This window comes from Rousettus aegyptiacus, unplaced genomic scaffold (genome assembly GCF_014176215.1).
Source record: "Rousettus aegyptiacus isolate mRouAeg1 unplaced genomic scaffold, mRouAeg1.p scaffold_m13_p_4, whole genome shotgun sequence".
Lineage (NCBI taxonomy): Eukaryota > Metazoa > Chordata > Mammalia > Chiroptera > Pteropodidae > Rousettus > Rousettus aegyptiacus.
The window spans coordinates 5,987,484-6,014,331 of record NW_023416307.1 but is presented as its reverse complement, the minus strand read 5'-3'; the positions used below and the strand labels follow the sequence as shown (position 1 = coordinate 6,014,331).

The 26,848-nt window shown below is 34.3% G+C and overlaps 1 protein-coding gene and 1 pseudogene across 3 annotated transcripts in view; one reads left to right on the top strand and one right to left on the bottom strand.

Annotated features, from left to right (window-relative positions):
• The window catches only part of CRYZL1 (crystallin zeta like 1), a 30,168-nt gene that overhangs the window by 1,394 nt on the left and 1,926 nt on the right, over positions 1 to 26,848 (bottom strand). For 2 of the 3 annotated variants that reach the window (XM_016164096.2, XM_016164095.2), the window contains exons 2-11: positions 21,130 to 21,201; positions 19,439 to 19,516; positions 17,479 to 17,551; positions 14,611 to 14,655; positions 13,338 to 13,406; positions 7,509 to 7,642; positions 6,342 to 6,453; positions 4,170 to 4,268; positions 2,965 to 3,086; positions 1,859 to 1,964 (exon numbers count right to left, since the gene is read on the bottom strand). In XM_016164096.2, the coding sequence (XP_016019582.2) occupies positions 1,859 to 1,964; positions 2,965 to 3,086; positions 4,170 to 4,268; positions 6,342 to 6,453; positions 7,509 to 7,642; positions 13,338 to 13,406; positions 14,611 to 14,655; positions 17,479 to 17,551; positions 19,439 to 19,516; positions 21,130 to 21,195 (904 nt within the window). In that variant the 5' untranslated portion in view covers positions 21,196 to 21,201. Of the gene's footprint in view, positions 1 to 1,858; positions 1,965 to 2,964; positions 3,087 to 4,169; positions 4,269 to 6,341; positions 6,454 to 7,508; positions 7,643 to 13,337; positions 13,407 to 14,610; positions 14,656 to 17,478; positions 17,552 to 19,438; positions 19,517 to 21,094; positions 21,202 to 26,848 lie in introns of those variants that run through there. The other variant, XM_036219837.1, reaches the window with a different exon arrangement.
• Positions 2,074 to 2,192, top strand: LOC118602171 (annotated as a pseudogene).

Genomic DNA, 26,848 nt, shown 5'->3' with positions numbered 1-26,848 from the left:
TACTAAATGGCTACTCAAAATTTGTGTGAAGGAAAGTTAATAAACTCTCTGTGATACAAGTCACTAAGAGAGTCAGAAAATTGTAAAACTTTTAAATTCTCTAGTCATTTAACTAATACTAAAATTATAATATTAGAATTGAGAGTCTGTAATCAGTAGTAATGGAGAATTATTTATGGCATACAATCTTGTGACTGGAAGGAGAATTCTATGTTAAATTGCAACTGGCTCAGTGTGAACTAACGGGGGGTTTGCACAAGTGAAGACTAAAGTCTGATTCAGGACTTTAGAAAATGTAAATTAGAAAATATGAACATAAAACATTTAAAAAAATTTTTTAAAAAGGACCTAAAGAATACTGACTCATTTATTCATATTGTAAATTTGTTCCACTTGTTAATGAAATTGCCAACAGTATGAATGTGTGTATATGATGTATATTTCTGATTTTTGAAAATTTAACATCATTTCAGATAAACACGTCATGTTTCAATGTGGTCTGTGGGTTTGTTGAACAGGTTAAAATCATCTTCTGGAGTGTGGTAAGGGAGGGAGCTTGAGAAATTTAAGTAACATAGGCAAAGCAGCCTAGCCTAGCTCCTGACACATAAAATTCAAAACATGCTCTTACTTTTAATATGTTGTGTTGAGTATTTTTCACATCATAGTAGTCTTGATAATTACAATGTTATTGGACATTTAAGTTGCTTTAAATTGAAATTTAAAACAGATTCTTCTAGAAAAGTTAAAAATTAAGTTTCTAAATTTAATAGGAAAGTATTTAATTGGAAATACTTTTATCTCATATACTCACTACATTAAGGGGATTATCTGGTTTCTGAAATGTGCTTTTTAAAACGTGACATCACAGTACACTAATGAAAACACACATGAAGGCTCTACATCAAGTCTGTCATGGCTCCTAAAGGAGGCCGGCCTTCACATGTACCATTCATTTCTAACCACACGCCATTTAACAAAAGTGAAGTAAGATATTCGGTGGAGACACATGTAAGGCTATGCAAGTCTCCTTCTTCATGCACACATATACTCTATTAAGTAACAAGAACTTATTTTTTATCCAGTATGTTAAAAACTTTACCAAGTACAGCTACCTTTAGAACAGTCATCTTAGAAATAAAAGGTTTATGCTTAAGTTCACCTTGCTTTAAAGAGGTTTGGACCTTTCTCTTATATATTAAGAGAGGTTTTCATTACTTTGGCTTTCTTTACCAGATTTGTCTCTGAATGACTTCCATTTTAACAAATCAAACGCATTTGATGAAGATTTTCTATCACTGACATTCCTAAAAATGCTCCACAAACCCTTCAATTTAGATGTTTTCTGAAAGATTTTGCACAATGGCATCATCATAGGAATAAGAATGCAGCCTCTCAAAGTGACGTGTAGTTTCCGTTATGCCAGGTTAGAAATGAAACAAAATCTTCCATATAACTTATGGTTTATCTCCCATTCATAAATGAACAAGACAGCATGGGTGTGATTCCTGTCCTGACACTTGCTAGCTGTGGGCATGTATTGACCTTCCTATGCTTCAGTTCCTCACTTGTAAAATACTACTACTACTACTATTACTACTACTACTACTACTACTACTTCTTCTTCCTCCTCCTTCTCCCCCTCCCCTCCCCCTCCCTCTCCTCCTTCTTCTTCTTCTTCACCCCATAGGGTGGTTTTAATGTTTAAATAAATTAATACCTGCAAAGTACTGGAACATTGCTTAGCATGCTCAATGAAAGTTAACTGCTATTACTTATTATTATCATAATTAAAGACTGATGGGAATACAAGGTAAATTTCAAGCCAGAAACTCAAGTCAGTAGAAAAAAAGGATATAAAGATATTTTCCTTGTTGTGCATTTGACAGATTCCAAACTTCATCGTTAAGGAAAGCCACTGTTGCTCCCTTGAGGAAAAGGCAGTGGCTATCGGGAGGATCCAACTTGGAGAGAATGAACAAAGACTGATCAATTACCGAGTTTAATAACAGAAAGATGATTAGTATCTTGGGCTAGAAAAACTTCTACACAAATTAAATAATAATCAAATCAGTCCATGGCTATGCCACCCTGAACGAGCCTGATCCTGTCTGATCTTGGAAGCTAAGCAGGGTCGGGCCTGATTAGTACTTGGATGAGAGACCACCTAGGATGACTAGGTGCTATAGGTGTAAAAAACTAAAAAGTGAAAAAATAAGGGATTGAAAGCAGACAAGGGCCTTGCAATCTGTGAGGTCAACCAAGGGTTGTCTCGCAAAAAAAAACGAACCACAAATAATCAGCACACAAACTTTAATAACAATATGTGAACCATGTTTTCTTTTGTACTTTGTTGTCCAAAATGATGAAACGGCAAGGTCAGATGCTAAGCCAATCTAGAATCCTCGTGATAGAACAGTAGAGAGTGTGTGTGTGTGTGTGAGAGAGATTTCTGGCTGCTACCTAACAGTCAATTTTATCAGAAAATCAATGAAGATTGGTATATGAGAATTATAGTGTTTGCATCCCAACTGTAATAAAAATATTTAATTTTGGTTCTGTTAGAAAATAACTTTGGGAGACAATGTGTATATATACACATTGTACTACATTCCAATTTAAATAATTCGGAAATTGTGATAATTTTATATAGAAATATTTTGCCATGTTAGTAATGGTTGTTACAAGGGAAAAAAATCCTATTTGAATTACCATTAAATTCAGAAGTTACTATTTCCAAACCACTAAATAAAAGTTAAATGAACTTCTCCACCGGGCACCATTTCAACATTTTGGCCAACATGTAGCAAAAGTTAAAAAAACCCAAAAACCTACATTTCTTTAAAAACAGAGTATAATTTAGAATTTACACGAATTCCACCACATTTTGCCTCAAAAGACTAAGGCATTATTCTTTGTTAATTATATCCTTCTGGTGTAATGCTTTACTATTTCTGATAATACCTGCAAGTTTTCTTCTGTTGTTATCCAATGGCCTCCAACACCAAGCAGTGTGATGATATCATGTTTATGAGGTAGTAGTTGTAACTTCACGGTTAGTTCATCATCTTTACTATATAACCTCACTTACAAGGGAACAGTTTAAAAAGAGAGAGAAGAGAAATATATTTTACAGTCATCTGATGAAAATTTATTCTTCAAATAAGTTGTTTACTTTTTTATGTAGGAATGAGGAAGTATTTTTCTTAAGAAAAAGTCAACATAAGTATTCTTTTTGCATTAAAACTATTAATAAAATTTGCTTTAGATTTATTTATAAATAAAATAACTGAAGATAAAAAGTCTACTTTCATTTGAAAACCAGGTAAAGTAATATGATGTACAACTAAGGCTGACAGTTTTAATCATAACATTGGTAGCTTAATACTTTTGGGAAAGCTGACTTATGATTGAGGAACTCATGGACTCAAGATAGTCATACTTTGACATAATTACTGAAATGTCCACTTGAAAAGTTAACAAAATATACATTTGTTTCCACTGAAAGATTTTTGTGAGTTAATTTCATATCGTGAAAATACCAGTTAAAAATAAACACATGATGACCATATGCAGCCCTAATCATCTATGATTCTCATGATAGAAGACAAATTCTAACAAAGTATAAATAGAATGCTTTTGCAGGCTTGTGAAACCTCTCTTTTAGGTGAGATGGCACTACCTAAGTGTGTACAAATTAGGTGTTAAATAGATTTTTGTTAAACTACGAAAATTCAAGGAAGGTGAAAATTGAACAAAATTCTGCGCATTTTTCCAAGTAGAGATTGCAGAAGTCAATCATCCAATACAGGGCCCTCTACAACAGAACTGACTGAATAAGCATCTGGCTGAAGCTTGAACTAATATGTATCATGTGGGAACCACTGAAGAGATCATGTTTGTAGATTCTTGTAGAGATACTTCAACTCCAATGCCTATACTTTAAAAGGCAAGCATGTTTTCTCCTCCAGACAGAGTTTACAATGGGAATAAAATAAAGATGCCCAATTTAAATAGAAAAGTTAAAAAAAAAAAACCCAACAAACTAAACATTGATCTAATATTTATGTAAAAATTATTCCCTGGTTATATATTTTTTTCCTAAAATTCATCCATCAATCCGTCACACTAAAAAAAATTAAGGACTACTGATTTAGCAAAGTACTCACCTCCAGCATCTAGGACAATATCTACTCCCAGGCCACCTGTTTCTTCTAAACAGCTTTCAGCAATGTGGGCTTTCCCATTCCATACATCGATCACTCGGGCTGTAAAGGACAGGAAGTCAGGCAAGTGTACTGTTCTCTATGTGATCAACACAAACAAATCAGAGTAGAATAAGAAAAGCAAGCAAATATCTGTTCTTTGAAATGAATTAAGTGGTTCAAACAATTACTGAATCCAAAAAATACTTTTTTTCATCTAACATTGGTAAGAATAAATTTAAATGAAGGGAATGGTATATTCAATCGAATAAAATGTAAGCATTTTGTAGATAACGTGTTCCAAGGCTGGTCTGCTGACGGAGGACTGACTGTTCCCTATAGCTATAGGACATACTGCCAGGGCTGAGAATCTGTAAACCACAGAGGTACATATACATGAAGATATGGATTGAAAGATTAAGCAATGTCTTAAATATGTTCAGATTTAATAGAGTTTAGAGCTAAAAAGTACAAAAATATATTTGTGTGATATAATTCTCTATTAGAGGCTGTTTTATATCCCTTTCTCATAGAAATTCCCTGTACTTCCCTTATTTGCTCCCCAAAACAAAGAAAAATCTTGAAGGTAAAGAAAAAAACATGATTAGTTTTAGAACAATTAGTGAAAATTAAACTATTTTTAACCAATTGCTTTAAAGTACTATGTTAACAGAAGAAGCCAGTGAGAGAATTAAAATAAAAATCTCAGAAATGGAACTGGCAAATGAAGACACGTTTATATTTCATTTTTTTATCTTTTAACACCTCCTCAAAGAAGATTCCTCTGAGAGCTGCTTAGGTTCATGTGATCTAAGCTTCGGGGACAGAGGTGGAGTGTGGGGAGGACACACAGGGAAGGGGACTGAGGCAGCTAGGAAGGGCAGGATTAACTGATGAGAAACTCTTCCCTTCAACAATACCATTCACGCTTTCACCCTCCCCCGCCCCATTTTCAATCTCTTCTTTTTCCTTTTTTCCCTATATTCTTCCTTCTCTAGGGTCCATCTTAACCAACCTTCCATTTCTTGGTTATCTCTGCCAGAAGCATAATGTAACAATGGAAATAACACGGACTTTAATGCTAGATGGGCCTGGGGTCAAACCCCATCCTGGCCCCCCTTCTAGTTGTGTACCCTTGGAAAAGCTAGTTAAGTTCTCTGAGATGCTATTTCCCTGTGTTAGCGAACACAGGGGTGTTGAGGACTGAAAGAGATAACATCCATGTTAACACTCAAACATTACTTTATTCTTGCCCGCCCTTTGATTACACTGCTCATCTTCTTTTCTCTTCATCTGTTAAAAACCCCAGAGTTAACTCTGTAACTCTAGTCTCTTCAATTCTGTTCCTATCTTTCTCCTCTCCTTTTTTATTTTTTCAGTCTCTATTTTCTTTTTCCACCCCATGTTCATTGCTGTTCAGATACATTCAATCTTTTCAAGAGCTCCTCCGTCTCCTCCATGTGCTTCATCATAAACTATATCTCACCCGTGTTTTTGTGTTAGTGGTCCGTCTCCCTTTCTATAGCATATCACAGAAAACAGACAACTTCAGTGGCATATCACTGAGTAAAACAGATTGAGAAACATATAAAGTGATGCAAAACTACATCACTTTATTGACGGAAACCAAAGAGGCATCAGGTGTTTCTAAATTGTTTCAAAGTTCACCTAATTCGAACTTGGCTAAATTAAGAACAATGGGGCAAAGAAGAAAACGCATTGAAAAATATGGGTTTAAAAAAACATATAATTAGCAGATGACATGATACTATGTACAGAGAACCCTAAAGAGTCCATCAAAACTCTATTAGAACTGATACATTAATTCGGTAAAGTAGCAGGATACAAAATTAATATTCAGAAATCAGTTGCATTTTTATAAGCCAATAATGAACTATCAAAAAGAGAAATTAAGAAAATAATTCCATGTACAATTGCATCAAAAAGTAAAATAAAAAACAATAATTAAAATTAAAACTACCATTTCCTTAAACTTGGACTTAGCACAGATACTAAGCGCATTTTAAAAATGACTTACATTTTGGATTTTGTACTTTGTTTTATAAGCACAATTTTAAAGGTGATATCCCTTCCAAACGTCATGTTTCAAAGTCTGTGTTGAGTGATACTACCTACCTATAGAAGGCCTAAGTCTTTCAAGGTACTGCTTGTCTTCAGGGCTGCACGCTGTTGAAATCACTTTGGCTCCTCTATGGTGTGCTAACTGAATAGCTATCGTACCAAGTGCCTGTGTAGAAAATAATACAATAGGTTTACAGATACAGGGCAGAGGCCATATCTAATGTATTTTATAGGCTGTTTAATAATATGTAATACTTCAGTGCTATTTTAGTACATTTTAAAATGTTATCTGATAGAAAACAAAAAGAAAATATGGACAAGTTTAGCAGGATAAGACACTGTGATTGACTTTCTTCCTCAGTAGGGGTGGTGGAAAAGCTGCACGTGCCACATGCTCTCACCGACCTGTCCAGAAGGGCATATAATTTTAAGAGTGGAGGGCTGCATTAAAAAGCGTGGCCTTGGAAAGAGAAAAATGGGCCTTTAAGGGCCTCAGCATGATGATCCAAGCTAATCAACCAATACACATGCGAGCCCAGCGACCTCTGCTGGAAGACTGGAGCACTTCAGAAGCTCCATCTCTGCTGACCAGGGGTTAAGTTCAGGGAAACACTGCTCCCCTGATTTGGACATCAGGCTGAAGCCACTGCTGAAGACAGTTCTGCCTTGTTTTTTTTTTTTCAAAGAAAAGCAGAGGAAAAAGCATTGTCATCAACTGTCAGAAAATAAAGCTATAAATTCACCCCAAGTTTTGTAACATTTTTAGATATTTTTATAAATTTGCTTTTAATGTTGAACTATTTTTTTTTTTTACAATACATGTAAGATATTTAAATTAGGACGTTTAATGATCTTGTGTGATCCAACTATAAATTCGACACCTTATTAATGTAAGTATATGAGGGATGTTACACAAAATTGGTAGTGAGTACAGGGTTTGGCTTCAAAGACTCATCGGCTACTTCAGACTTTGTGTAACAAGCATAAAAAAATTGCTTGTTTGCTCTTTTCATGTAGTAGCAGATTCAAAGTTAGAAATTAAACATGCTAAGTCTACCTTTTATCTCCTATTGATAAAAACTGCTTATTTTATAAAATGGGAATTTGGTAAAGAATTCAGTGAAAAAGCTACTGGCAAAGAATTATATTAACAAATGAATGGTCCAGTCCTTAAGTTTACTGTGTTTTGGTCTGTTTCTAAACAAAACTATTAGCACCTACACTTGCTCCATCCATTATCAGCACTGATTTTCCTGGTGAGAGATGAGAAAGATAATGCAGAGCTGTATAGGCTCGTACTCCATCCCGAATGGTTCCAGCAGCTTCTGTCCATGTAACTTTTTCTGGTTTATGAACTATCACAAAGAACGAGAGGAAACAATTGTTAGCAAGTCCTGTTAGTCTTGCTGCCTGGATCCATCTCCCCATCACCCACTGCCACCATGGCTCTGATCCCAGACTCTACTTCCATTATCTTCCACCTACATTACGATTTCCCTGTTTCTATTCTCGCCCTCATCCCAGCAGACTTGTCTCTCCCACTTAAGGTCACCACCATCTTTTTTTTAAGTTGAGATATAATTGATATCAGAGGTCACCAGCATTCTAGCTTAATTTCTTAGTTGCCTTCATAGTTCATCACCCAATATAATTTAGTTCTGCCTGTTTCTGAAGTTTATCTAAATGGAATCGCAACCATATGTTTTCTGTCTTGCTTTTTATACTCGACATTGTTTTAAAGACACACCCTTTTTTGTACTTGTGGCTGTAGTGCTTTTGTTTTTGTTTTATGGCATTCCCCTGGGTGAAAACACCTTCATTTGGTTATCTGTTCTCCAGTCAGGAAACATTTGTATGGTTTCCAGTTTTTATCAGTTATAAACAACGTGGCTAAGAATGCTCTTGTAGAAAAGATTGTGTTATGCTGGTGCACAAGTTTTCTCTAGAATATTTAATTAGGAATGGAAATCTCAGGTCTCAGAGTATATTATCTCGACTTTACTACATTCTTCCAAAGCTGTATGAATTTATTCTTCTGCAGCCATGTGTTAGAGCCCTTATTGCTGTAAGCATCCTTGTCAACCCTTGGTATTAGTATACATTTTTACCAATTGTGGGTATGTAATGGTTTCTTACTGCGATTTTAATTTGCTTTTCCCTTACTACTGAAGTTGAGCATTTTTGTGTTTCTTGGCCATCTGCAATTCCTTTTGTGAAGTGACTGTTCATGCGTTTTATCAGTTTTTCTATTATGTTGTCTTTTTCTTATTGATTATGTATTCTAATGAGTCATTTGCTTGTTTATGTGCTAGAAATATTGTTTTCAACTTTACGCTTTCTCTTTCCACTCTCTTTAACAGCGTCTTTGAAAAATAGAGTGTTAGCATGATCTTTTAAAAACATAAATAACATTCTAACACTTCTGTGCTTAAAATTTATCAATGGCTTTCCACTGCACTCAGAACAAAATGCAAACTCCTCTTACGGTTTCAAGAGATCTACTGATTTGATCCTCAAGCTGCTCCTTATAATGTTTACTTACTTTTGTGTTTATGTTGTATACTGAGTGTGGTATAAACCCTCTCTCACTTTACCCAGTCACTTTTATAATAATTTTCATAATCTTTACCAGCTTTTTCATTTTTCCTCTAACGGCAATCGACTCAGGTGGTGTAGCACAAGTCAGCAGTGCTTTTACCAATGAACCAGTGCCATCTAGTGGGGAAGCCGAGCATCCAAGCATACATGTTGAAGAGGTTACAACCGACCAGCAAAGCATTAAAACAGTAAAACATATTAAGCAGGGTAATGACAGTCATGCGCTGTATAATGATGTTTGTCAACAACGGATCACATATACAACAGTGGGATCACATATAATCCCGTCAGATTATAATAGAGCTGAGAAATTCCAACTGCCTAGTGACCTTGTAGCCATCTTAAGTACTCAGGTGTTTGTGCTGATGCTGGTATAAACAACCTGCCAGCTGTATAAAAGTATAGCACATACAATTATATACAGTATGTAACACTGGATAATGATAATAAATGACAATATGACTGGTTTCTTTACTATACTTTTTAGAGTGTACTCTTCCTACTTATTAAAAAAAGTTTGCTATAAAGCCACGTGCTGTGTTACACCTCATAACTCTTGTGTTTACTGCATCTCTTGCCTGTATCATTTTATCTTGTCCTTCATTTGATCTTGTGTTGTTTTGCACAGTAACATGCTGTACAGCTTGTAGCCTAGAAGCAGAAGGCTTCTAGGTGTGTAGTAGACTGTGCCATCCAGGTTTGGATAAATATGCTCTATGATATTCGCATGAGGAACTTGCCTAACAATATATTTCTCAGAACGTATCCCTGTCGTTAAGTTGCACATGACAGTAATTAATTTGTCTGAGACCATATAGCTAGTAAGTTTGAATGTCTGACTCTAAAACTAAAGTAGAATGTCTGACGTCTAATCTAATAGTGTGTGCTCAATTTACGTGAAAGTTCCTTACATGAAATTTTCCAGGAATATGTTCCATCATAAGAACTGGGACTACCTATATTTTTATTAAAAAACCAAACAAGCTGTCCTTAAAAAAATGCTAACAGTAATAAAACTACATTTAAGATACCAAAGGATCTGAAATTACATAGTTAGATATGGTTTAATGTTAAGATCTTTGCTTTTGTGTAAGATGTCCACAGTGTTTATTATTATAAAAACTCATAAACAAATAAAAGAGAGCCATGTGTTGATTGATAATAACAGCATAGAAGAACCCAAGAATTATCATTTCAATCTTTTCTACCTTAGGTCAAAAGGAATAATGCTGAAAATTGTGCCAAATTTTGAATAAAAGGTAAAATTATTTTTATGTTTGACAGAATAGCTTGAGAATTAAAAGCACAAAAGAGCTGGAAGAATTACCCAATTTTAACTCTCTCCTTAATGTTCTGCAACGGGATCAATAAAAGTTTTGGGGAAGTTGTCTGGAACTAGTTCTTTGGTTCAAGGAAAGAATAGACTTCTCTGAAGGTGACTGAGTACTGAGCTTTCATTTAAAAAAAAAAAAATCACCAACGAAGTAATAGGATCTAAAACAGAGTTGTGGTAAACTGAATATATGCCCTGAAAATCTTTAGGGAACATAATGAAATTATTTCCTTTTTCATAAAATGTTGCACTGTGACAGAGCTTAGAGCTTGCCTCGTTTGGCACCCTTTTTTGTGGACACAGTAAATGTACCCAGGGTTTTGCTTAAAGTCATCCACAATTGGTGATCATTCTTAAAGTACTTCCTTTGAAGAAACATTTTACTGTATTTTCTTAAGAAATATCTGGAATAATTTTCTTTATATGTTGGTGGATTTCTGGACTATAATCCTCCTGATATGTAGCAAAATAAAAGGTCATTTGTGTGGTTTGCTTGTCTTAGCTTAAGCTTTATAGTTAGGAAACTTTGATGTTCCCATTTGCTTTTCTCCTTCTGGTCCATTTTATAATTCTCCAGTGTTCAGTAATGCCTATAGGAATGAGCCTTTTTTGTTTTTTTTTTCCAATACTTAACCTTCTATAACAAGTTAGTTTAGGGGATTTAGCCACAATTAAAGCCTGGGAATCCAAACTAAAGGTTTTAGCTGACTCCATACTTAAAAGGTGCTCAAAAGAACAAAGACCCAAGGAAATTCTGGGGTCAAAAGTAGTGGTTTCCCATAAAGGAGTCAGTGGTGTTCATGAATTTTCAAATTGCATAACATCAAATAGCTATGGATCGGAGACTTTCATAGCATGGTATCTGAAGATGAGTGAGCTTTATCATTCAAAGGAAGACACATTCTAGCCTTAAAATACATATAACTAAGCACAGGCCTCAGATTTCTGGAAAACTACCTTTTTAAATTAATTTTTAATAAAATAATATGGCATTACTTGGAAATTTTAGACATAGTAAATGTCATTGAACAAATTATTTACAATTTATAACTTTAGAAATGAAATGTCAAAAGCTTTGTTAGCCAAATTCAAGTTATAATATGGACTCGAATATTTAAATTTACTAATTTTAATAGTCTAAAATCCAAATTTGCCTTCTGCCCCCACAAGGTCCAATTAGGGATTTTATCTTTAAGAAAAAACTTTGGAAAAATTTTAATGAAATATTTCAGGAACACAAAATGATAGATATATAGATAAGGTATGAAGAATAACATGAGCCCTGCATAAGGAGGAGCTGATTGGCAGTACCACTGGAGTCCCGCGACCCACGCCGATCACATACTTCTCCTATGCCCACAAAGGTAACCGCCACTTGACTTTTTTTTGGTTCATTGGTTTGTTTATTTTCTCAGTAATGCATATATTTTTATAATGGCCAGGTAAGATATAAGACATCAACATTTTTTTAGAAGGACATTTGAGACATCCTTAAAATAATCAGACACCATGGAATGCTGGGTTTTGTTGGAAATGTTAGTGACACAAACCTCATTTGAAGCTACAGGCTCTGTCTTGTTTTCATGTGTTTTGTGTCACCGTTCTGGTAGCACCCAGTAACCTATTTTCCCTTCGCTTCCGGTTCTATTTGGAATTGAGATGAGATATAATAGAGCTGCCTAAGTATTATGGACTACACATTATATTTCAGTGCCTCCCAATTTATGACCTGAGTTGTATCATAAAAGTTAATTTGTGAGTTAGCTATCCAATTTCACTATAGAAATCATGTACATAGGTTTTTAATCTTTGCTCTCAAAGTGTAATTAATCCATGAAGTCTAGCTTTTTTTTCTTAAAGTAAAGTAGATTCAAGATGCTATGTAATTCTACCTTTATGTATTTCAGTATTCATCTTTAAATTACAGGGACATTCTCTGATATAACTATAATGCTATTTTTATAGATGACAAAATTATCAGTAATTTCTTGGTGTCATCTAATACCCAACCCATGTTCAGACTTCCTTCTCTCAGAAAATCTCCACTTGATTTTTCATCCCTATGTTTTCTTTATATCCTTAAGATATGCTTAACTTTGTGTGGTTTTGAACTTTATAGAAATAAATGGTATCATACTGTATTCTTGCTTTCTTCAGTCAATACAGTTTGTAAGATTCATCCATCTTGATATGTTTGGCTGTTATTTATTTTCACTGCTGGGTTAAATTATCACCTTGGAATATCTTTAGTTATCCATTTTCCTCATGATGAACATTTGGGCTGTTTCCCTTTTATTTCACAATTAGAAACATGCCATTATGAACTCTTGTGCATTTCTACTGGCGCACATCAAGTTTCTGTGAGGTACAAAACTGCCTGTAGAATTATTAGGTCTGAGTACCCATCATTACCTTTATTGAATAATGCTAAAATATTTTCTAATGCATTTGTACCAATTTACACTCCTGTTGTATAAAAGGACCCATTGTTTTGCATCCTCGCTGACCCTTACGATGGTCAGGCTTTATAACTGTCAGTCTTATGGGTGCATAACGGCATCTACAAGTGGTTTTAATTTGCTTTTCTCTGATCTCTAAGGAGATGCAGCATCTTTTCACTACAGTTTCATAAAGTGTGTGTGTATGTGTGTGTGTAGTTACTTTAATTTAAATATACAAAAAGTAAATTACTATAAGAAAAATTAAAATTTATTATTTCAGTTATATTGAACACTTGGCAGAAGATATTAGCTACAGAAACCAAAGTGTTTTTGATTCTTTCCTATCTCAGACTCTACATGTATTATCTAGATTTTTTAAGTTAACCTTTCCAATTTCAGTTAATAACCAAGAATAAGAAGCAAAAATATTCTGATTAGGAATATTTCAGAGAAAAGGAGAAACTGCTTGTCAACCCTCTTACCACAAGTATAAGTGAAACTTATGGTTCTATATACTGCTTAGTAGAAATATAAATTTTATGATACTGAATTATAAGCTAGAGGTATTCATACGACTGGCCGACAGTTATTTCCCATGAACGTTCGTGGTAGATACAAAGGCATCAAAATGCTACCAGCCCCCACACATCAGCGAAGTGAGACTTTTATGCCACATACCCAGGTAGTGCTCATGTACTCTAACGACTTCGCAAAGTCCAGGGTCTTCAGAATCCAGGGGTAAAATTCCTGAAAATTAAAACGAAAAACTTAAGGGAAACAATCCCCAAATGAATGAACTAATGAGACGCATTAAGTGTTAGTCTAAATTTTTTGTTCAGTGGAATTTCGAAGAAGATTTCAGTAATTACTGGTGTAGGGAAGGAACAGACTTCAGAAATATAAAAGGGAAGTAGAAATTCCATTTTCTGACGTAAACACTATATCATCTGTGCTATCTTTTCCTTTCCTTTCTTCTCTCTTCTTTCACCTCTGAGTGAGGGTAAAGACGATGGCTGGAGTCTTGGGGGCACCCAGGTTCCTCATTAAAATTGTCCCACTGCACAGCTACTTTCCCACGGTTGGTTCTATAAGATACCTCAGCATGCTCCCAGTAAGTCCCACTTTCTCTGAAGCTAGTCTGATTTTATTTTTGGTCTCTTACAAAAAGAATCCTGAGTAATACAGTGTCACGAACTTCTTAGCCAGATAAAAAAGAAAGACAGAAATAATAAATTCTTCAAGAAAATACACGAGTCAAAGGCAATATCATAAGACATGAACAAAAATATTCCTATAAATCTATTCTTAATAGCTTCGAGCATGTCATAAAGTTAAACATTTTCTAAGCTTATATGAATATCTTCCCATGAACAGTGCCCACAGAGAAATGATAATTTCAAAGACTACGATTGAAATCATATTTTATATGTTTGTGTGACTGTCTAGGACACAAGTATAAATACATATATCTGCAAAATAGTATTAACTATGGATTAAAAAAAAAAAGTAAACTAAATGTTTCCAGTAAATTTATTTTACAAGAGTAGTGAGGGGAAATCTTGTAAAACTCAAGCTGACATGGGGAGGGCAGCTTCTGCGTAGCCGAGTCAGTGAGCAACTTCAAGCAGATGACCTATGACTTTTCCCTAAAGTCCCTGGTCCAGCCATGGGCTGAGGTCCTGTCAGGAAAAGGCTGAACCAAGCACAGGAAGAACTATGCTTGTCGTTTTGATCTCTAACATTATTATACAGACAAATATTGAAAAGTTTTAAATGCTCTGCTATGGAGCTCAAACTCCCAATTTTCTTCGTCAATGGACATTTGAGAGTAAATTCCAAATATCAAGAAAGTATGAAGCAAGGTCACAAAAGAGATTAATAACTGTATAGAAAAAAGAAGAGACGATAGTAAAATAGATGACCTGAAACAGGACTCTGAATGATAACTTACCGACCACTTCATCGTCTGGTTGAAAGAATGATACCTTGTTTCCAACTAAAGAGTGAAGAAAATTAAGAATTAGTATTATGAGACTATTACATGTATTCTTATTGAACTCAAATAAAAAGATCCATGGGTTTATAAAAAGTCATGAACTCAGAGAAAAGGTCAACAACTTCTAGGACATTCTGACTTCAAATCTGGATTCTCTATGAAACTTTCTACAAAGTCTGAGCCACGGAGCTGTTGACACCACAGAGAAGAATGAATAAAGGAAAACAACTACTCCGCAGCTCCTATGACGATTACGTTGCTTTCCACCCTTCGTGTGGCTAGCCCAATTTTCTACCATGATTTTAGTTGCAGAATCTCGGACACACAATGGGAAATTTTGGTAAGAGTCACATGTAAAATTACTCTGGGATTATGGAAATAAATTCAGACTGGTGCCAAGACATGTTTTGGAACTATATGGAAATGACAGTTACATCTTCTCTGGACATGTAGAGAAAAAGTCCCGACTATCCATTAACTCTTTAGAATATCTTTGTTCAAATAGTTATAAGAGGAAAGGGGAGGAAAAGCCAAATGTCACGGAATGTCTACTTGTGTCCAGGATTTTAGTGAATTATCCCATTTAATCTTAATGGCAAACATGAGGTCGGCATCATTGTTCCCATTTAACTAACAAGAGACTGAGGTGAAGCAGTGAAGCAAGGTGGATGCCTGAAATCTGGAAGTGGACACTGACTGGCTCTGTCACCAAAATGGCCCCAGAACTCATTTTTTTTGGTACTCAGCAAGGAACTCTGAGTCTGATATTCCTACTTTCAAGCCTTCTGTTCACAGTTTATTTCTTTGGATCCCTCCTGTGCCATCATCCTCCAATATTTTTGCCTTCTGATCCACTGTACTTTTCTCCTTCCTTTCTGCTACTGATCTTCCACCTCCTGGGATCACTCTCATCCTTTTTGCTTGGCTTCTTTCACACTCCTTTTGATGGTCCCTCTAACAGTGGGTTCCCAAGGGTTCCACGCTATGCATATGTCTCTCCTCCATTTCTACTTCCTTCCTGGGTGAGTTCATCAACTCTATTATTTCAAATACAACCTACATGCTGACAACTCTCAAGTATATAAGTCTCTCACCTTTGAGCTTCAACTCACTTAACTGCTTATGACATATTTCCAGTGGGATATCACTTAGGTACCTTGAACTCAACAATCATAAATCTAAAACTCACCGTCTTCCTCCAAATCAGATCCTCTCCCCTTATCAATCAGTGGTACCAATTCATAACTTAACCAGAATCCTATAAATCAGCTCTGGCTCTTATGTGTTTTTGATTCCCTTGTTCCAGTCAATTATTAAGCCCTGCTGACTTGACTTCCTCAATACTTCTTAAATATGTCCCTCTTCTCCAACCTTTCCCACCACTGCCTTGGTTATGGACTCTGTCACCTCTTGTCTACTGATCTATAACCCAACCAGTCCTCTTATCTGTTTGCCTCGAATCTACTGTTCATATGGCTACTCTAATAATCTCCCTTAAAATCCAAGCTGATATGAGGCTCATCCTGAGCCTGGCCCTTGCCAACCCTCCTGCCTCATTCTTTTGTGGGGGAAGGAATGAGTGTTCATACTACCATTAAAATATTTTGTTCATTATCTTTTATTCTTCTATGTTTGAAATAGAATTTGATAAAATTTTTCTGTGTCAAGTATCTTACCTCTAACTCCTGCCGAGAACTTTATTTTACTCCGGCAACACCAAACTCTGTAATTCTTACATGTGTCACATTATAAGTTGTTTCTCTCCCTTTGCTCATGATATCCTTGCTGCTGAGCGATCCTCCTCCTCTCTGCCTCTTTCTTTCTGACTAACTTACTCCGAAAAGCCTTTCCTGTTTCTTCTGGCTGGGTTGGGCATCTGTCCTCAGAGCTTTCGTAATAATGCACTTGTATGTATGTATGTCTCTCCCCTAGACTGCGAACACTATGAGGGCAGAAACTTTGTCTTAAATATCTTCATGTACCAAGCAATTAACAAGTGCTCGTTAAATATGGACTAAATGAATAAATAAATAATTACTCATCTTCTGGCTATTGTAATTCCTATTTTTATTTTCCTGCTGTGTGAACAGAAGAATGAAGAAGGAACAAAATTATGATTTAGCTGTGTTAGATTACATTGAGAAAGAGTATCAAATAAATATATTATGGGTTAAAATCATAGGCAAAACTCAGACCCATTATATCACATGGTCATTCATTCATTCACATATAAAGAAAGAACAATCATATACTGATTAATCATGAATGATCAGCAGTGATTATGAACAGTAGGTCTATTTAGAAACAAATTATTTCAAGTACTTAGGCATATATGCCCAGCATGTTAAGACCACTATTTTACTAAATATAACTTAAAATTTTTTTTTGATTTAAGGCAATCAGAAACTCTTACTGCTTATTTCTCCCCAGAACCCATTTTTAGATGAGCAAAGTGCTTAACTTTTAAATGCTCACTTTTAGACAAACTTTAAAATTTAATGTGAATGTAGTTACTATTTTATAAGTTTTGGTCCAAAGACAACTACACAAGTAATTTAGGCTGGTCTGTAAACATCATAAAAAGAATGGTCATTCTATTCAATATAATTATTCATAGATGTAAATATATAACCCCTATTTACTAAAGTGTAATAAGCTTTTTAATTATAAAACACCAGTCAAGTTCTATTTTTCTTTTTGATTTAAAAAAGAAAAACATTTCTGTATTTTATATTTGAAGTGTGTATGATTCTATGTGCCAATTAGCTACCATGTAATTTCTTCTACCTTAGAAAATACAGATATTTACATCTGTAAACTTACCATCTAACACAATTCCAGCAATTTCTCTCCCAACTGGAAAAAAATCCTTCTCCATCTTCATTTCTGCCAGAAGCTAAATCATGACAAAGGCTATTTACTGTCAAGAATAAATCCTGGCTTCTTCTTATACAAAAAGAAAGCAGGAACAAGAATCAAACCACAGAAAAAGCAAATATGATTCAATTCCATCAAGATAAAGCAAATAACTTCACAAAATAGGTTTCTCTACAGAGTACAAAACCGAGTTTGCTGAGGAATTAGTTGATATGTAAGACGTATGAACATTATTATTCAAAGCACCATTAACATACTTTGTTGAACGTCTTTACTCTGCCAAGCACGAAGGGAAATTATGGCCCAAATTTACCAATTACCTTGTATGGGTGGGGTGAGGGGCGTATGGAGAGGACCCTGTTGAATAAGGGGATATGGCTAATGAGAACAAAATATTCTCAATTCCCATACCCTTTAAAATCATCTGAGTGTTTTTCGCAAATCTTGGGTTAGGAAGCAGGTGGAAAGAAGCAATGGATATACATAGGGAAATTACCATATAATTTCAAATGGGCATTTCTTTTTTTAAAGGCTAAATTATTTTTGAGAGATTGGCCTTTTGTAACTCTGACCAAATTTGGTACTTGACTTGCGAAGTGACAGAGTGTACACAGATGAGCTTGTAGTTTAAGTTCCTGCCACTTTATACTTCCGTAGCACCAGAGCTGCAGAACACATTTGTACGTATCACAGTATTTTAGGAACAGTATGTAAAAGGAAATTGAAGTAATTCTTTTGTATATTTTTTCATTTTTCAGTTTTGAGATCTCTCGTATATACTTGATTGCCTGAAAAGTCTTTTTCAACGTGGAACTCTGTACTTTTCCTAAGTTGATAATATGACATTCTTATAGAAATACTGGGCGTTTTACATCACTTCTTTTATGTAGACTTTTACAGAGCTATAATTATGGTTACAGCAATTGTATCTCTCTTCCTTCACTTACCATGAGCATCTTCTTACATTATTATACAATTTTCATAACTTAATAGTTGTGCAATATTTCATTAAATTGACTATTACATTTTACTATTTCTTTCTGTTAGACATGAGGTAATTTCCTAGACTGGGAGTTTAATGAATTTTTTGTAGTTTTAAAAAGAACACCCTAGGAGGGCTGAACACAAGAACCCTGCAGACAAGTAGTACTAGTATTCCTGGTTAAAAGACTTTAGAGCATCTCACTAATTCAGTTCTCGAGTGAGACTCATGTCACAGACTTGCCCAATGAAAGCCTCTAACTTTGTTCTATAATTTCCCTAAATGTGATTTTATTGCAGAAAACTTTTAGATTCCTAGAAATTATGGTGACATTATAATAAGTTAAAGGTCCAATTAAACTATGGTATTAATCTTTACAAAACTGAGTAAGTGGACCTGCTATATTCATTATAGCACTTACGCATAATTTACCATTTGAAAACTTTCCATGTATTTCATGTTCAATAATAGAAGGTTATTGGGTGGTGTGAGATTGGGGAAGTGTATGAGAAAAACACAAAGAGAAATGACAAGAATGACACGAACTCTATTTAAAGACATTAACTAGAAATTATCTATAATATAGTTAATAAATTAATTAGGTTTCTAAATTTTTACTATATTTATAAAGGTAATTTCTTGATTATAGGCCTTAATAATTATAAATTTTCAGGCTTTCACAATGTAAAGGAGTTTATAAACTATTTTCATATATTAATATAAAATACATGACTTCGATTAGACTAATAATTTATCTTAATATAGAAATATACAAATTCATCTAAAACTTTTCCCCAAGCTATTCTTGTATAGATGATGATAATTTCTTGGCACTCAGAAGTCAGATATCATTATAATACATTTGTACACTAAATATACTATGAAACTCTTATTTGACTTTGGTCAAAATGAAAGCACCAGTACCTTTGTATTTATCTGGCTCAGAGCACAAGCTTTAACTTGAAGTTTTACATAGTTATCCTCTGTAACAGGAAGATTTTCCTAGAACCAAATGAAAACAGAACATTACACATTTCTTTGAGAATATAACTTTATGTTGTAAAAATTTTCATACATGAAACAAAATGAAACAGGCCCCAAATATTATAGCCAACTTAACTGAAAAAGCTATGAGTAATTATTCAATAGTATACTACCAAACGAGAATAAAAGGAATTTGGGGGTAAATTTTTAAGAAAGGCTTACATATTTTGTAAGGGTACATATTTTGAAAATGTCATCAGATACTGGCATGGATATATATGTGTAGACAATAAACAGGATAACAAAGTAGAGCAACACATATTTAATTTATTTCAATCTAAATAATCTCAAAGCATCTAACCTTCACACAGGGACATATAACATATAGCCTTTACTAATTTTGGAATTTCGTAATGCTATAAATGAAGTTCTTTAGTGTTGCTTGTTTATCTTATTTAATATTGCCTTGCTTAACATCTGTCTTGGACATTTCAGCATGCCCCAAGGGATTCTGGAGTCAAAGTATAAATTTAATGGAACTTAATTATGCCCCCTTTTCACAGCTAGATATAACTTCAAATGCAAAAAATATTTCACACTCAGGCACTCAATGTCATTCACCTGTATTATTAAATATAATATTAACTTTTCTCGATAATTAAAATATTCTCTTCAACTCCTGATATGCTCCAAAATTAGATCAAAAGCTAGCTAAAAATAGCTACTTGCATAGTCCCTCCTATGGTCTATTAAAGGGATCACTGTGTTTTAAACATGAACACAATATTCTGGGAGTATCTCTTTTTAAATCTCACATCTAATACCATTTGGTGATAGTATATTCACTAATATCAGTGAATTTGTGGATTTTATTCATTATTGTATGAGCCTGGAGACAATTCTTTCCAAGCCAGGGGAACCTCCTTAACCCCTGTGTTGACCTAATGGTAGAAGCCAAGCTGTTTGAGATTTAGACTCCTGACCGAAATGATTTTGGAGTTAGTGAAAGATAATGAGAAAAACTGGATTGTGTTCATGATCCACAAATTCTTATTACTACTATGAAATATACATCTATGAAATGCAAAGAGCACTTAGTTTTCGTTCCTAAATTTACAGAGGAATGATTTTGGCTTGCCACAAAAAAATTTCAAACCATCACCAATGTATGAAAATTCTACTATCTATTCTTAAAAGTAGTAAAATACAAGAGACTATTTAAAACTTAATGAATAAGGGAACTTTGCAAAGCCCAAAAATTAGTGTGGAAAACAATACTTTTCTAAAACTCTTTTTCATCTCACAATTTGAGAGAAAATATTTTCTGAAATATGGTTGAAATCTGGAAATTCACTTTATTATGGTATTCAGAATAAGATGAGTTACTTTTTCAATATATAAGATTAGATTATTATAGTTGTTTTGTTTTCCTAATATCTATGCCACCATTCTGAGGAACTAAAATCTCTTTTGTAGAAACTTTTAAAAATATAGTTATAATAAAACATGGATATAATTTGTATTGTAGAGTTTCATTTAATTTCGATTCAAAATAACTTATAATAGATTATTTAAACCTGGGTTAATATACTTAACCTTGTTTTGTTTAATGATTAAACAATTTTTCTTACTCTTTCTTGAAATACAAATGTTATTTCTTCATTTGTAGAATTTCGTTGAAAATATAAACCTTTCATATTCACCTAAAAAAAAAAAGAAAAATATACATGAAATAAATGAAATAAACAAACTAATAAAATGTCTAACAGAACGAAAGCAAAAATTAAAAAAACAGTGCTGGCAAAGGATAAAATGACAATATAAAACATCTTAAAACAAGTAAATTTAGATAGTAGTTCTTAAAAGTGATCCCAGAAGAGAATGTGCAATATGGTTTCTGGGTCCACGTCTTAGGAAGAATGGGTTTATGGCTCAAACTTTCACATAAAGGTGAGCCTGTCCTTAATTTCACTCTGCTATTCAAGAAAAACTATTAGATCTATTCGGGGAAAAAACTTCTGAGGGCCAGAGAGCTCAATTTTAATTACCAAAAGTGTCATTTAAAAGGATTTCAAAGTCTTAAAAAACGCATTTAAAAAGGAAAAAGTGAACCATCAATATGCTCACTGAAATTGTGCCCCTAATTCTTCTATAACTTTACAACCATCTAATGGGAGTATTTAAACCTGTATTCTGTGGACTTCTCTAAGCATCTCTAAGGATTCCACAGTTGTTTCTTTAATTTTCATAGTTACTGTACGGGAAGACCACTTTTTTAAATGTAAATTTTATAGAAGAATAAAATACACATAGAAAAGTGCACGGATTCTACATTGTATAGCTTGCTGAATTTTACAAAGTGAATGTGGCTACGTCACAGCAGGAAACACATCACTAGAACTCCAGCTTTTAGTCACTACCTCTCCCTTCTGAGAACATTTGGCATCCTTCCAGTTTTAACAGCACCGATTAGTTTTGTTGGTTTCGACTTTATATAAATGAAACCATACTCCTGTAGGCCCGCTTTCTTTGTCTCAATATTATGTTTGTTTCATCCATGTTGTTGTTGGTAGTTGTAGTTCACTAATTCTCATTTCTATATAGTATTTCATTATAGGAATACTATTTACACATTCCACTAGAGATAGACATTTGATGTTTCCAGTTTGGGGATTTTACACACTATCCTGTTAAGACCATTCTTGTACATGCTTCCTGGTGAAAGTACTATTATTACATTTATTTAATGAATGAGGAAACTGTCTTAAAGAGGTTAAGGCACATATCTGGGATCTTATAGCACCAGCTAGGTCAGAGCTATGGCAAACCAGGAGCTACTCCATCTGTTCATTCTTCTAGATTACATTACATACTAAGTAATTTCCGTTAACCATTATATTTAAGTTTTCTATTGAGCTGCTAACATTAGATACTTCACTTAAAACTAGAATCCTATATCCTTCAGTTTAAGATAGTCAATTATTAAGTACTTTTTGATAGAACTGGCTACATAATTTGCAGAGCCCAATGCAAAATCAAAGTGTGTGGAAACTTGTCCGGAAATTATGAAAATTTCAAGATGGTGACAGCAGAACATTAAACCAAACAGGTATGTGTTCCTTTTGAGTATGAAGTCCAATGCAACCATACAGGTCCCATGCCCAGGAAACAAGCCTAATGTTGAATCTTAGAGGATCTAATGGAGCCATATAAAGGGTTTTCACTGAGTAGTAGTTCGGCAATGGTTGCCGCTTTTTAGAATATGGTAATCAAATGCTGGAACTAACAGAAATGAATATACATTCAAGACATATATAATTATGTATGTGGCATGTATTAACAAAGCATATAAAACCCGGGTGAGCTCCCGAGATAACTGAATCACTTCTAACGCTTTGGTTACACAGGGGCTTTGTATGTATGTTAATGTGATGGTTGGCAAGGTAGGGGAGAGGAGAAGCAGCAGCTACGCACTCCTATGACATTAAATCTACCCTCTTCTGCCTCGCTTTCAAGGCTGTCTAAATACATTATTCACTGTCCCAAGTCGACCTTACTCCCCCATTTTTCCAACACATACCCTGTCTGATCTAGTCACTATGATTTCACACCATATGGTTATCCCCGTCTCAGGGCTTCTAGGCATCGTTTGTTCTCTGAGACTAAGCTGTACTTACTCTACAGATTCTGTGATAAAGCTCAATCCTACTCCCTCTCTGATATCTCCCCCAGTGACACTCAATCTACTCCATCTGTTCATTCTTCTAGATTACATTACATACTAACAAAACCTTGCCTGATTCACTTGTAGTTAGTTCCTCCAGTAATTGCTTGGGAGAATCAATATCCATTATTAGTGAATAAATAAATCTCTGCTCCTACTCAGTCTGGAGGTACTAGTGTTGCCGTTTTGAGAAATGGAACATTAACACAACACCTTGATTTCAAAGCATCTCCTTTTGTAATTCTGGAAGCCACTATTTTCTCTTCCCACTGCATCTTAAAACGTATGGGATATCTCCCAGATCAGAAGTCACATGGATCTCAAATTGCAGGCATCCCAATTTCAAAGACCCAGAAAGATAACTGCACTAGAGTAACTATTATATACATAATAATGCCAATATTTTTAGTTATATCATCCTAAATAGTTCCTCTAAATTTTAGGTTAAAATTGGCCTGGCTGGTAAAAAAAAAAAAAAAAAAGGAATGTTTAGTTGGTCCAATAAGAAATATGTAGGAATGAAAACATCCTCAAAATTATGAAGGGAAGAAAGAGAAGTGTTTTTACAAAAATGGCAAGGAAATTGAGGAAATATTATTTGTTTTACAACCCTAAAAAAGGAATAGAGTTCCTAATATTCAGAAAATGGTGGAATGGATGGTATTCAAGACCCACATAGTCTCTTAGGCACTGAAAATGCTTAGTCCATTACTTAGTAAAATTTTTATTGAGTGTAGGTATTTGTACAAGAAAATAAACTAATGGGACACCTTATAAAATAAAAATGTAAATTAAAACATGTAATACTTATCATGCCATTTCCAAGAATGAATGACATGTAACTTTAAAATTACATGTTCTATTGTAAACTTTCCTTTATCAAATAAGTGCTAAGTAAAACTTTTAAATGAAAATAAACCTGTTTAAAAATGTAGGCTGATGTGCTCTATAAAAAGCATAAAAGTTTTATATTTTTACAGGTACATCAGATTTGAAATACATTTAATATAAGACCACAAACTGAGAATTATGTTGTAATACTTTTGATTTTTATAATGGTCACATGTTAAATCTGTTAAAAAATGTGGAGAAACAAAAATTAAGACATCTATTTTAAATAATTTTTGGTAAAAGTAGAGGACTTTGCATAAATTAAACACTTGTTATAAATAGCAATTTGAGAAAATAGTCAATAAAAGTACTTTTAAAAAGGATTTCTAAAAAATCAATTGGAAATTTCCAATGGCTTCTTATGTATAATAGCAACTTAATTATAACAGCAAATCAATAACAATTTCACTTGCTTTTCTCCTGCTACACTTAATTCCATAAGGAGATCACCTATTCATAATTGTAAATAAAGCCTTTACAGATCATTCCTTATCTACACTTTCAAACCATAAGTGTTTTGAGTATCAACCCAACCTCAAATTCAAGAGACATAAAATTAGACTCATCTTTCTCTAAAATAAGATTTTGCTGTAACAATCTTCAGTCATCAAGGATATCTTAGAATCTATCATAATTTCTTCCTCTGTATTAAGTTATTGACCATAAAGCTTCTTTTATCTTTTGGTGTTCTGGCTTACCTGATCATTTTTGGTTTTGATAGTTATTAGCACAAGTGATGAGCTAACATTGAGATGCCTCAGACCTGGACTATGGCCACAGGCTGCTAATGGCTTCATTTCCTTCTCTTATCCAGATCCATCTGTGGACAATTTAATTCCTGAAAGTCCAAACCCTTCTTATATGCTCAAATTTCTATTATTCCCCAAGTCAAACCTTGTAATACTGTAGCCACTTCAGGTTCAGGATTCAGTTATCTAACCCACCCTCATTTTCATTTTAAGGAAAGCATAGATATTGTCAAGCAGGTAGGCTACAGAAAAAAACAGATAAAGTCACATCTGAAATGCGGCCCCATCTGGTCATCATAATGCCAGGACTTGTGCATAGCATTATGATACTAGCTTGATTGTTAGAGATAAATCTTCAATTATGTTGAAGAGGTGACTTAATATTAAGTTTTAACAATGTTTTTACTAATCTGAGACTTTTCATGCATGTCCACATATCAGATAAAGATGTCGAATGATGTGCCCAAATATTTGGTTAAAAAATATGGTCAGCAAATCAAACTAACTAGATGGAAGTTTGGTTTAAATACCATACTTTGCAGGTTGTGGAAAATGTTAGTCCTAAGTAGATAGGCTAGCTCTGCTTCTTAAAGAGGGAGCTGAATGCATGGTTCTAAATTGGAGGACATGTATGTCTACAATGTGTAGGCAACAGTCTAGAAATCCGTATACTCTAATGACATTTCGTAAGAGCAGTGAGTACTCAGGTGTTTTGCTACATACAACTGCATCACTCTCCTGTGCCTGTTACAACATGGGCACAAGAGACACTGTGACAGTGGCTCACCCCTGGCTAGACTCTAGAAATCATTTCTAGCTAATAATGTTATAAGAACCTTTATTTTCAATTTTAGGTCTAAAACTTAAACTTAGGAAAATACATGAAGTAGTATGGTCCCTATCACTGGAGGGATTTAAACAGAGGTTGGATAGATACTTACAGTGGCATCATAAAGTGGATTCAAGCATTGTTTGAAGGGGGAGGGGTCTGAGATGACTATATTAAAGCCTCTTATGACACTCTAGACTTCTCTAAACATTATCAAAGACATACTCGATTGAATTTATACATGTATGGCATAATCTTTACACCTCACACAACCTGATATCTAAAGATAGGTGAAGAATTAGGAAAGGTGTGTTTTTGTTTTTGTTTTTGTTTTCTTGATATAGGCCTTAGGTAGAAAAACAAAACACTAAAAAAAGGCATTTGCTTCGAGATGTCAAATTGTTGCCTCTACCTATGCAACAAATGGTTTTCCAACATGTCTGTCTCCCAATAATGGCTCCCCAAAACGATGTCTTTTGAATTTCAAGATTTTTGATTAACTCTCCTGCCTCCAAGAGAGCTTAACTTTTATTACTTATTAATTTATAAAATATCTCTTCACTTGGGATTCTTACAGGAGGCACTCCCCTACCAGCACCTCAAGGGAGTGGGTGGTGAATGGGTTGGGGAAGTGAGATGGTCATCCTTCCTTTGATCTTACTATTCAATGTGCGCCATTTGAAATAGTAAGATCCAGAAAAACAGAAATCTAACTTTCATTTATATTTCTGAATTAACATCGTATTTTCCCATATTGTACTACTGGGAAACAATGGAGCCAATGGTGTGATGAAAGAATCTTCTCTTTATGCTGGCTTAATCATGTGACACCGGGACAATGCAGGTGGTGATGAGGGATATGAGCACCTGAGGGATCTTCGAATCTCTACTACACTTTTCCTCCTTTTCAACTGATTTAACCAATCTTCTCTACTAACATCACTGCAGTTTGTAAATGCTTATTTAATTTTTGTATTCGCTGTAAGATCTTAAAAAAAAAATCTTTTCTTGTTTCAGATGTAAAATAGAAATTACAATTTTGAGTAAATATTTGCTAATAAATCCACAATCAAGAGAAAATAATTTACAAGATGTCATGTTTCTTATAATGCATAAAAAGAGAAAATGATTTTGCAAAATGCCATATTTTAGCATGT